At 34.3% G+C, this 11,255-nt stretch overlaps 1 protein-coding gene across 2 annotated transcripts; it reads right to left on the bottom strand.

The window, feature by feature from the left end:
- Nucleotides 1-621: 621 nt before the first annotated feature.
- LOC123684432 (spermine oxidase-like) lies at nt 622-4,814 on the bottom strand. 2 transcript variants are annotated; one of them, XM_045623694.1, is made up of 5 exons: nt 4,596-4,814; nt 2,857-3,199; nt 1,741-2,338; nt 998-1,200; nt 622-881 (listed from the first exon to the last, which is right to left on the bottom strand). In XM_045623694.1, the coding sequence occupies exons 1-5, from the start codon at nt 4,759-4,761 to the stop codon at nt 644-646; spliced, it is 1,548 nt and encodes a 515-aa protein (XP_045479650.1). In that variant the 5' UTR covers nt 4,762-4,814; the 3' UTR covers nt 622-643. The 2 variants fall into 2 exon arrangements, with proteins under 2 accessions (XP_045479650.1, XP_045479649.1); XM_045623693.1 differs by lacking the exon at nt 4,596-4,814 and adding an exon at nt 3,699-3,796.
- Between the last annotated feature and the right edge of the window lie 6,441 nt (nt 4,815-11,255).

Genomic DNA, 11,255 nt, shown 5'->3' on the forward strand with positions numbered 1-11,255 from the left:
TTCTACGCGCCTTTTCCAACTTGACAAAACGCAGATAATTCTATAAGGAGAAATTGCTAATATTGAGGAAGTAATTCGTTCCTCTATCACTAGAGGGAGCTCAGAAACATTTCTTCACATTCCAATTGAAATTTTGAATACTATTCACACAAAAAACCTTCCGAAAAACATATTTCTTAAGAAAACTTTTGAAAAATAAAATATCATATCAGTTTGATTCTGAACTATTAGTTTTTTCTTCGATATGCGATCTGTGGTCTTTAAGGGTCCAATTGGCGCATGAATAATAGTTGTCCTCAAAAACGTCAGACATCCTGCCACTGCTTTCCTAATTTTTCTTTATTTTTCTCGACGAAATCGGAATTTCCAAAATTCAATTTTTTTAGTCATTACTGTTTGAGAAAGCAATATGAATTCTGACCCCGATTTTATCATCAATGATTTAATTTAATCGTTTGGGACCATTCTCGCTCCGAAATTCTAGAATTACATATATCTTGGGAATTTCGTTCACGCACGAAAATGACATTTGCATAGGAGTGTTCAATTATGAGAAAATATTTTCCATTTGAGAAAATGTCAAAAAAGAAGAAATATAAAGCTGGGAGGAAGTAAAAGTAATTCAAGGTGTGAAAATATTTATTTACTGGATATATTTGATCAATTTATCTGCTTGCATGAAACCTGATGCTAATGAACCATCAGCAGTGGAGAATCTTGTTGGATGGGTGGCTTCTCCAGCAAAAAGAATCCTAGGAACACCACTTTCATCCTTGATTGGTTCTAGGAACTCACTGTGAGCTGAAGGAAGCAATTTTTCCATATTTGGTGTTTCATATGAGAATGATCCTCTGAACTGCGGGTTGGTTACCCATTGAGATCTGAAAGTACACAGAAAATAAAGAGATTTGTTAAACATCTTCTTGGTGATTCTAGAAATTTATAAGTCCTTCGTTCAGAATTATCAATTTTGGTGAATGATAGTTTCTTTACTTACCGCACCATTCGAATGGGTTCAGGAATTTTTTTAGTGGCCTTGATGAATTTATTGAAACAGTACATCAACCCTGCTTTCAATTCTTTCTCGTCCATTTGTTCAACTGCAGGAACATAATGGCCGGCTATCCAAGCAACTATAACTGTATCTTTAGCTGTATTCGATACACAGTGGAATCCACTGAGCCAATGTCTCTGGCCCTCCTGAAAACAAAAGACAATTAATATTTTCAAATTAACTATAGTTGTAGGAGTAAACTAGGTACAACCAGAGAAATCAGAGTCTGCTTTCTTTTAATACTAAAAAAATTTTATAATTTTAAATTTAATATAATACGATATAAATCACATTGCGAATAAAGTGTTTTTTTTCAATTATCATGCAAATTTCAAAAAGCTTCCGAAACCTCGAAAATTTATGCATCAATTGCATTCTTAGAGACTCAATAACTTCATATAGGACTTATTATATTAGAGACTTTATAACTTCATATAGGTTTCCAAGAGAGTATAGGTTTGGTATAGGAAAATGAGAAACACTCTGGCAGAATCTTCCAGATTTGTAGAAACGAAGGAGTTACTAATTTAAAACCATCCCAGATACTGGAGTTCATAAGAACTCTGGAAGTGGAAGGCGAGCAGTAGACATCTTCACATCTGAACTTTCACTCTCAAAATTTATCGAATTCTTATAAGAGAAATCAATAGTGCAATCAATGGAAGATTGTGGGTTGATCATATTACCATTGATGGTCCATAAGGAACATCCTTGAAAAGTTTCTTCTCGTCCTCCTCACTCCACACTACGTACATCTCCCCATCGTCTCTCCACCATCTTTCGGGAAATTCCAAAGCTACTTTGAAGATTCCCCCTATTCCCAAAGCCTGCATGGCTTTGAGCTTTCCTTCGTCCAATCCAGGTTCGAACATCTTCTTGTGATCATGCTGCAATACCCCTAGAGATGCAGTGAATATCAAATGATCAGCAGTATACTTGGAACCATCTTGGCACTCAACGAAAATTTTCTTATCTGCGTCTCTCTTCCTGACGATTTTGGTCACAGTTTTCTTGAAATTTATCTTCGAATCCAAGAGCTTAGCCTTTTCCACTCCTATCCTCTTCTTCAAAGCTTCGAAAATGGTCTTGTATCCTTTGCCAGACCAGGGTTGAACCTCGTTACCGGGGCACAATCTGAAGTTGTGGAATTTTGTTCTACATTCTTCCCAATCGAAAGAGCCCTCGATTGATAATAGGATAGATTCTGCGGTTTTCCTGAATTCTTCTGCAATCTTTTCCATTTCCTTGTTACCCTTGTATTTTGGTAGGACGTGTGTATCATATCTGAAATGAAAAAAAGGTCGATTTGATCGGATGTGTATTTTAATTATGCTCATGTTTGTATTTTTATCTGATGATTCCTAAAAATGCTTTCAAAATAACTGATTGTCTTTTGTTTTGTATATTCAGTGAAATCTTCTGTTTTCTCCGGTATAGGTTCCCTCTTTTACTATAACGTGCATTCCTAGCTTTACAGTGAACCAGTTGATGGTGTAGAAAAATAAGAAACCAACCAACACCTCATCTTTCTGATATTAGTAAAATCGCGAATATTGGCGTTATCACAGTTGAGAGATCTCCTTCTAAACCTTGGAATATCCCAAAAGGAGGCGTTACAAGTCAAGATCAATGGAATTTCCTTTAAATATGATGTGATTGTTAGCAACTACAGACAATGAAAACGAAGTTTTTGGATAGAAAAATAATCAATCAATTTTTTGATGAAAAATTTGAATTTGAATAATTATTCAACTCAATAGAGGTCATCAAATAAATGAAATATCTATCTACGTTCAACTCACCTTTTGTTGAATGCTTCTTTGAGGGTTATATTTGGGTCTCCTGGGTTCTTCTCCAGTTCGTAAATTTGTTCAAAGCATTGGACCAGAAGTTCATCCACTCCCTTCTCACTGTTAGAATAGTACATTTTCCATCCAAATTCATTGTCGGTGGTTTTATTGAGGAAGTCTTTCGCGATTTGGAATACTAAATTGCCTTCTTCTCCATGAACATACTCTGCGCCGAGATCTACGAAAGTATCTCCGAATTGGACGCTCTGTATTCTTCCCCCAATTCTGTCCCCTGCTTCTAAGACCCTCAAACTGGTAACGTCATTTTCCAAGAGTTTGCAGGCTGCACTGAAACCTGAGAAAAAAAAAACAAATGCAAAATTAACTAAACACAAAATAAAAAAAAAATGGGATCATTGGGGATTCGAACCCAGATGTTTCGTGTCCATTGTTGTTTAGGGTGATAATCCTTTGAAAACAATCAAGGAATTTTTTTGTTTTTTGAATTGACAAAACATATACCGTTTTGAAATCTGTAGAATCCAAATATTCGAGGAAAAAATCATTCGTACGCCTTCATAGCTTTTCTCGGAAATTAAAAAAGATATGAATATGAAATTTTTACATGAATCAAATATTGGAATGCTCCGATTTTCCTGCCTTGAAAATACAATCTATGAATTTTTGAACTAATGATATCAATGATATGAGTTTATTAATAGTTCCCGGAAAACAGATTAATTTCCGTGACCTCAAAATTGACGTCGTTGAGAGAAAATTGACGAAAATTCTCAAAAAAAAACACATCTTTTTTTCGAACAATGAAGAGAAATGCATTAGGTATAACGACATACCAGATATTCCTGCACCAACAATTATCACTTTCTGGTGTTCAATATTTTGAGTGTTCGATTCCATTTCACTCAGGTTTGTGATCAGTACAAATGATCAAAATTAGAGCTAGGACACTATCATTAAGGAAGAAGGAAATTATAGGCGTTAAGGTGAAAAATAAATTGATTATTTCCATCGTCCAATTCGATTAAGGCAATTCGATAAACACAAAATGAATGAATTCATGATGGAACTTCTATAATCAGAATTTCTCAATAATTTCCATTTAGAGCCAAATTTCATTTCGTGATAAATGAAAATTAAAGTATGAAAATCGTATTTGGGGAATTAAAACAATTCTTCTACCTGTTCCTAAATAGTTTTCATTTTTCTGATGCCCTCAAATAAAGCGTTCTTTGGTATCATAACATTGGAATTCATGTTATCAAAAACCTTGTTGACCGCTCGTTCTTTCAGTATTTTTATAGGTTTATTTAGTGCCGCTACAGTTCAACTTAATTTTTGTTCACCTCAAATAAAAATGGTTAGGTTCACATTTGATTGAACGACTCTTGGAAGATAGAGTGATATGATGTGGTTATCCCATGGAAAGGTTTCTACTAATACTCGATAAAGTTCAACTCAGAATCATTTCAATGAAAAACTCAAAAATCCAATGGTGGGTTTACACAATGTTTATAAGACGTTAAGAAAATGAATATTGAACTATTAAGATGTCTAAAGATACAGATGTTGTCTCTGATAATATTTTGTTTGATATAATATCATCATGTTTTGGAACTCAACAGCAAATTTTACACATACGAATAGAATGATATTTTGTATAAAAATTCTAGAACAAGTTTCGACAGAAGGGTCTAGAAAAACACAATATTATACGAAAATTGCAGACATACCTGAGACTCCAGCACCAACTATGAGCACTTTTTGATGTTCGATATTATCAGTCATTGCTTCAGTTTTACAGGGTGTTGTTACCAGTTGAGTGAGGAGAAAGAAAAGGAATTTTCGGCTGAAAACTAGACCGATAAGATGATTCTGAAATTTATAGTTGACACTCATTTTTGGACGAAGGTTATCATACTCCAGTTGTATCTATTCTTGTAGCAAACTCAAGATTGGCGAGTTTCGTTCAACAGATAACGTCCTAACTACACTCCTAGACAAAAAATGTTCATGGGCAAACCTTCTTGATGCTGAGTTTGGAATAACGAATATAGTGAGGAAATAATGATGCTGTAAGAATGCTGAATGGGTGAGAGTATTAAATTTCATAAGACTGGAAGAACAATTCTTCGTTATTCGTCTTGTCAAGAAAAAAGTAGGTAAATCCAAAAAGCTCTATGGGGGATTGTCACAATTTTTTATCGCTTAGTTGACAAAACTGTAGCTTAGTTTGTTCACAGTGATATATTTTGTTCGTTGTGTTTTGTGATTCTAACGTTGCAAATTAATATCGTAAGAATACAAAAGAAATATCAAATCAATTAAAACCTATGTTATGAAGAACAATCCATGAATGACATTGACGTTCAATGCAAAAGTTCAATATTCCTTTTTTTTATTATTATCAATGTATTCATCAGATGAAAATAGTTAGGTCTACCTACATGAAAATTAGCAATTTTTTGACTTCGTAACATTACCATTGTTGATCAGTGTGTCTCTTTATCATCATCATAATTATACGTAACAATCAATAAATATATAATTATGTTTATTGGCTACCTCATCAAGTATAATTTTATCAACCTTTGATAAAGATGAAATGATGAAGGCAATCGAAGTGAAATTTAATCGCAAAATTTATGTCACTTTCAAAGAAAAATTTACAGAAAATAAAAATCAGAAACTTGATAAAAATGATCATTGTGTTAATTAATATTATGAGTTTTTGTCTTGTTATAGGTGTCTACTTGAAAGATATTCCGTTCATTTTGTCAAGGTTAAATAGAAAGATATCACTGATCCCGGATAAATGAATTCCCTATGATTCTGAACTAATCGCTTTTACTGATATGACCTCTCGATATTATATTGTTATCAATTATGAAAGAAAAATAGAAGTGAATTTTTATATAAGGAATTTGGTGGTTTTTCGGTAACTAATTATCGAGGAAAAGATAATATTTCTTCAAAAAACTTGATCATAAGAACACAGGATAGTAGGTACTTCCACTGAAATGTGTGTACCAATTTTATCTACTATAGAGGCAGTGAATATTTATTACCTACTGTTTTACTATTTATTTATGTCTGTTATAGACAGATAGATTTGTAGGAGACCCTGCAATCTGATTGAAATCACGATTCAATTAGAGGAAAAGAGAATTTTCATTTGAAATATTCTTCAACTTCTGAAAGCTTTGATGAAATTAAAAAATGTTCAATAAGAGTCACTTTATGAGATGATATACCTCATTCTGGCTATAAAATATTTATCATTGGAGTATTCTACTCAATAGAATTCGAAAAAAATTAGAGAAAAAATACACCCTTCCAAAAATTTTGCAGCTTTCTACATTGACCAACTTGTACAGAAAAGAAAACATCAGCGGTGTCGAACGAGTTCGTTGATTACCCACTAGATGACACTACCATACCCCTTTTTCTATATTATTCCTCTTCATTCCGTTAACTAATTGATGTCCATATCCAGAGTCGTCGTTAGGGGGGTAGCCATAGGCACCTAGGGTGCCAAAATTGAGGGGCTGCATTTCAAGCTTAATCAATAAAAGTCTTGTGTGCGAATAATATTTTATTTCAGTCAGAAACGACAGGAATGAATACAGACAAATTCAACGAAAAAAAACCATCATACTTAAAAATAGCTCATATGACATGTATTTTCTGTACGTACCTTTTTGCCAGTTATTGAATCTCGTGCACTCATCAGGCTTGTTGGCGTTCTCTTGGATAAACTTTGCCAATATTTATTCCGTTTTAGTTGCGGCTCTGCTTCAGGAATAATTCCCATTTACATTTCTTCAATCAGAATGTTGTAAATAAAATATTGGAGAATCGATTTAATTTCACCATCTCCATCTTATCATTCAAAAGAAATATATGGAGTGTTTTCACTTCACACCACAAACAACTATGTATAATATTTTTCAATTGTTAAGAATATATGAAAAGTAAGTAAAATCATTTTCTTATTTTACAATTTATTTTTGGATTCGAGAAGTGCACAAATTGAGTTGATGAAGTAAGCTTTATAATTTTTAATGTATTAATCCTTTTTTCGGTATTCTGGGAAAAAGATACCAAGAATGTAAGTCACGTAGAATGCATTTACAAAAAGATTATTAGATGTCATTAATAAACAGATTTGTAGGTTTTCTGAAGTTTTCCAAAAATCATTCAGTGAATAATGGTGAAGAAGGAATTATGAGAATCAGGTAGTATATTTTAGGATTAAATAAAAATATAAAATTAAATTAAATTTCGGGATTAATTCTTTAAGGAAAAACGACTGAAAGTGAATTTGAAAAAGTTATAGTCAGCGCACTAGAAAAAATGTCTACCTCTCAAAAATATGAGAGTACAGGAATACGATATCACTAAAAATATGAAGGAAAGGGACAAAGGTTCATTCGTCATACTTATCTTTAAATTTGTTTTTTCTGTGTGAGTTTGAAATTGTTGGATTTTCTTCTAAAGATATTTTCCTTATCATCAAAATTTTCCTAGGATATGCCTTGAATTTTATGATTGTTAGGTAGAAAACCTCGATAACCCAATAGGTATTAATTTTTCGCATTCTGCTGAGTTGATTCATGTTAGGGGGGGCAAATTGGGACTCTGCCTAGGGGAGCAGTTTTGCCAGTTACGACTCTGTTCATATCCACCTCCAATTTATTTTATTTTCATTCAATTCATGTTTCATCAGAATTGGTGGCGTTGTATTCCATTCAGATTATATACATCCCAAACAAGTTCGGAAAGATCTGAAAGTTATTTACATTCCTTGTTTATTTTGTCTGACAAAGATGTTGACGCAACTTTCCGTCTAAAGCTATCCATCATTTACCTTGCATTCATCGAACTTTGAGAAAAAAATCGACTTGAAAGTAAAGGATGAGCACTCTTTCAATCTACGCAGTCTGAGCCCTCTATTCACGGCTAACGAGTTAGAGCCTGAGTGAAAATAATGATAACCCTCTCAAAGATCGACGTCGCTATTAAAGAGCTTACATTAAAGGGGTGATAATGTTGACATTCTCTTCGGTAAAAACCACCCTTCAGGGACTGTTACCCTCCTTGTTCAGCTGAATCGATAAGATTAATTAAGTCTGGGATGAGATATTGAAGTTTTATTCATTATAACCCTCCTTCAATATCAAGAATAAGCATTGCAGGAAATATAACGGTTGCTCATCAAAGGAATAGAAATCATTTAGTTTCCTCTTGTTTGAATTAATTTGGAATTTTTGATTTTGTGATTACAAGAATTTCTTTTCGACATTTCCTTGAATTAACGATTTGAAATTTTCATTCTTCTTCAGGTTAAAATTTTATTCAGAATATTTCTTTGATAACTGAAAGATAGGCAGAGACTTAAATTATCTAAGAAATCGGGATTTCGAAGTGAAAACTAGTTTTTATACAATTGAATTATAACGTTTTTTGTTCCTTTTTCGATGGGAATAGGTTTTTATGCAGCGAGAAATTAAAGAGGCACGCATGAGTGCGGAGTTCGGAGTGATAGGCCCTTATTTTTTCGAGGGGGAAAATGTCACTGTCACAATCACTTCCCAGCGTTATGTGTCAATGTGTCTTTCTACAGCCTGAATTGAAGGGACTAACTGAAGCACACGATTTGGATGGCATCTGGTTCCAGCAGCATGGCGCTACAGCCCACACAGCTCGAACTTCATTTGCACAGAGATACTGGTCTCACTGAGAGGGGATATGGGTTGGCCAGCGCGCTCACCAGATTTGATCATCTACGACTTCTTTCTTTGCTGCCACTTCAATGATAAGGTCTTCAAACATCGTCTCCACACCCTGCCAGACGTCAAGCAGCGAATAACTGAAGGAATCCGAGCCATACCGCTCGAGTTGAGTCGAAAACCGGGTCGAAAACTTCCAAAATCAACTAAATTAGTGTGTCGCTGCTGACGGCCACCATCCTAGGGATATCGTGTTCAAAACTTGAGCTTAATATCTTTATTTCTTACTGCTTCTGATGAAGAGAACTGTTTCTTTCTTACTTTCACCATTGTTTTCAAATAGCCTTTGAAACTCGTCAGTCGGCTCTGCCGCACCTTGTAACGGGTGTTTTTTTTCGAGGTATATAACTTCAAATTGGCATTACTGTTCAAGATAGCGACCGATTTAACAGCTGTCAAGTGATTTATGCTCAGTTTAGTTTGACAATTTATCATGAATAGACTCTCGCATGAACAACGCTGGTTCTGTGCGGAACACGTATCGCGCACTACGTCCATTTCATTTTGTTTAGCGATGAAGCGCACTTCTTCTGAATGGCTACGTCAACAAATAAAATTGCTGCATTTGGAGTGAAGCTAATCCTCAAGTGTATGTCGAAACACCGTTACATCCAGAAAAACTGACTCTTTGGTGCGCTTTATGGGCTGGTGGAATCATTGGTCCGTACTTCTTCAAAAACGATGATGGCCAGAACGTTACAGTTGTGATCGGTATAGAGCCATGATTACTAACTTTTTCATTCCTCAATTGACCATTTGGAAGACAACATTCGCCGTGTTCTTGCCGATATACGGCCACAAATGTTGGTGTTTTAGCCCTTTTTAAGTTATTATGATTTTTGGTTTTGGCAACGTCGCGCATTCTGGGAAAGCGAGACGTATGTTTTGTCAGATTAAGTAGAAAGATGTATCGGCGGTCGGAAAGAATAGTTAAAGGTTGTTAGTATAAAGTTTTCGGTGTTAATCAAAACGGTTTTGATTATATTCACGGACATTTTAAATATATTAGGATTACAGTTCATTAGAAGGTCAGTTTGCATTGTATAAGTCCCATTTTGTTCCATTTCAATCCTTTACCCTGTTCCTTTACTTCCTTATACAGTGCGGTGCTGTGTGGAATAGCAGAGAGCAGTTTATATTGGTAAGATTATTATAACATCATTTTATTGGTTCAAATATAGGGAAAATGCGACATTTTTTGGTTCTTCGAGCACGGGTTTTTTGAACTTTAATTCAAGTTTCGGTTACATTTATTTAGGTTTCAATCGGTATACAGAGTTTCGGAACTCATTTTCATTTCATTCCTAATTGTATTCGGAAATATTAATTCAGTTTATTTTGTTCGTTCATACGGTATTGAGCGAAGTAAAAACGTGCGGTAGTTTTTGTATTTTTTCAGCGGTTATCAAATACGATTCGAGTCCCAGAGTAAGCCTTGTTGCCAAGCGTACACAAGAGTATTCAATTCACAGTTTAGACTCGCGGGGTTAGTTTTCGAGTATTCTGCGCACTTGACTTTCAACACAATGGGTGTAACGTCAACTGAACGGAAAATGAAGATGCTTATTGCTAAGAAAGAATCTTTATTTTGGATACTGCAGAATTTATTGGATTTGTCAAAATCATTAACAAGTGAAATAGCTAAAACAAAATTTTTAATAATGGTCAGTTCGATTAATTCAACAAAGAATGACCTACTGAAAATAATAGATAATATAACAGAGCTCAGTTTTGAAATTAATGATGAGTTCGAACCAGACTTCAATATATTTAGAACCATTGATGAAATGTGTTGTCATATTCAATTTTCAGCGGCTAAATTGGAACGAGAACAAATTCAGAAAGATGTTTCTTCGGTTAATGTTGAACCTCAGGGAAGTTTGATACGTAATCTTCCTACACTACCGAAGATTGAATTGCCGGAATTTTCGGGAAATATTAGAGAATGGGAAACCTTTTATTCAATATTCAAGAGTTTGATACATGAAAATAAGTTACTTACGGATACTGATAAAGTGAATTATTTGGTAGGTCGTTTGAAAGGATCTGCGTTGACTATTTGTTCTTCATTAGCTCCTACTGGAGAAAATTATGAAATCATTTGGAATTCGGTTGTGGAAAAATATCAGGATAAGCGCGCTCTTGCAACTAATTATCTACGCCAAATTTTAGAGTTCAAATCGATACAGGGTGAGTCATCTAAGGGTCTCAATATATTTTTGGAAAAATTTGATTGTGCGGTACAGGCTTTGAAAAAGCTTAAATTAGATGATATGTCGGACTTCATTTTAATGCATCAGGCCCTTTCTAAGCTTGATTCTGATACGGTGACATCGTTTGAAATGACTATTAGGGGTAATGGAATACCTAGCTATGAAAATGTGATTAAGTTTGTGAAGGAACAATCGAAAATTTTGGCTCTAAATCAGCAATCAACCACTAGTAGAGGTGATAGCTATAAAACTCGTGATTTGAAATCCTTTTTTGTACATCAAAATAATTCTTGCGTAGGAATGGATCGGTCGAATATATGTATTTTTTGTAATCGGAAAAATCATTCGTTGAGTAGATGTGATAAATTTAAACAACTGTCGCCATCTA

This window comes from Harmonia axyridis, chromosome 7 (assembly GCF_914767665.1).
Source record: "Harmonia axyridis chromosome 7, icHarAxyr1.1, whole genome shotgun sequence".
Classification (NCBI taxonomy): domain Eukaryota; kingdom Metazoa; phylum Arthropoda; class Insecta; order Coleoptera; family Coccinellidae; genus Harmonia; species Harmonia axyridis.

Coding starts and splice junctions, on each gene's coding strand:
- LOC123684432 (XM_045623694.1), bottom strand. CDS start 4,761: ATGAGTGTCAACTATAAATTTCAGAATCATCTTATCGGTCTAGTTTTC. Junction 3,200..4,595: donor AGTTGGTGCTGGAGTCTCAG/GTATGTCTGCAA, acceptor TTTTTTTCTCAG/GTTTCAGTGCAGCCTGCAAA. Junction 1,201..1,740: donor TTCCTTATGGACCATCAATG/GTAATATGATCA, acceptor TTTTGTTTTCAG/GAGGGCCAGAGACATTGGCT.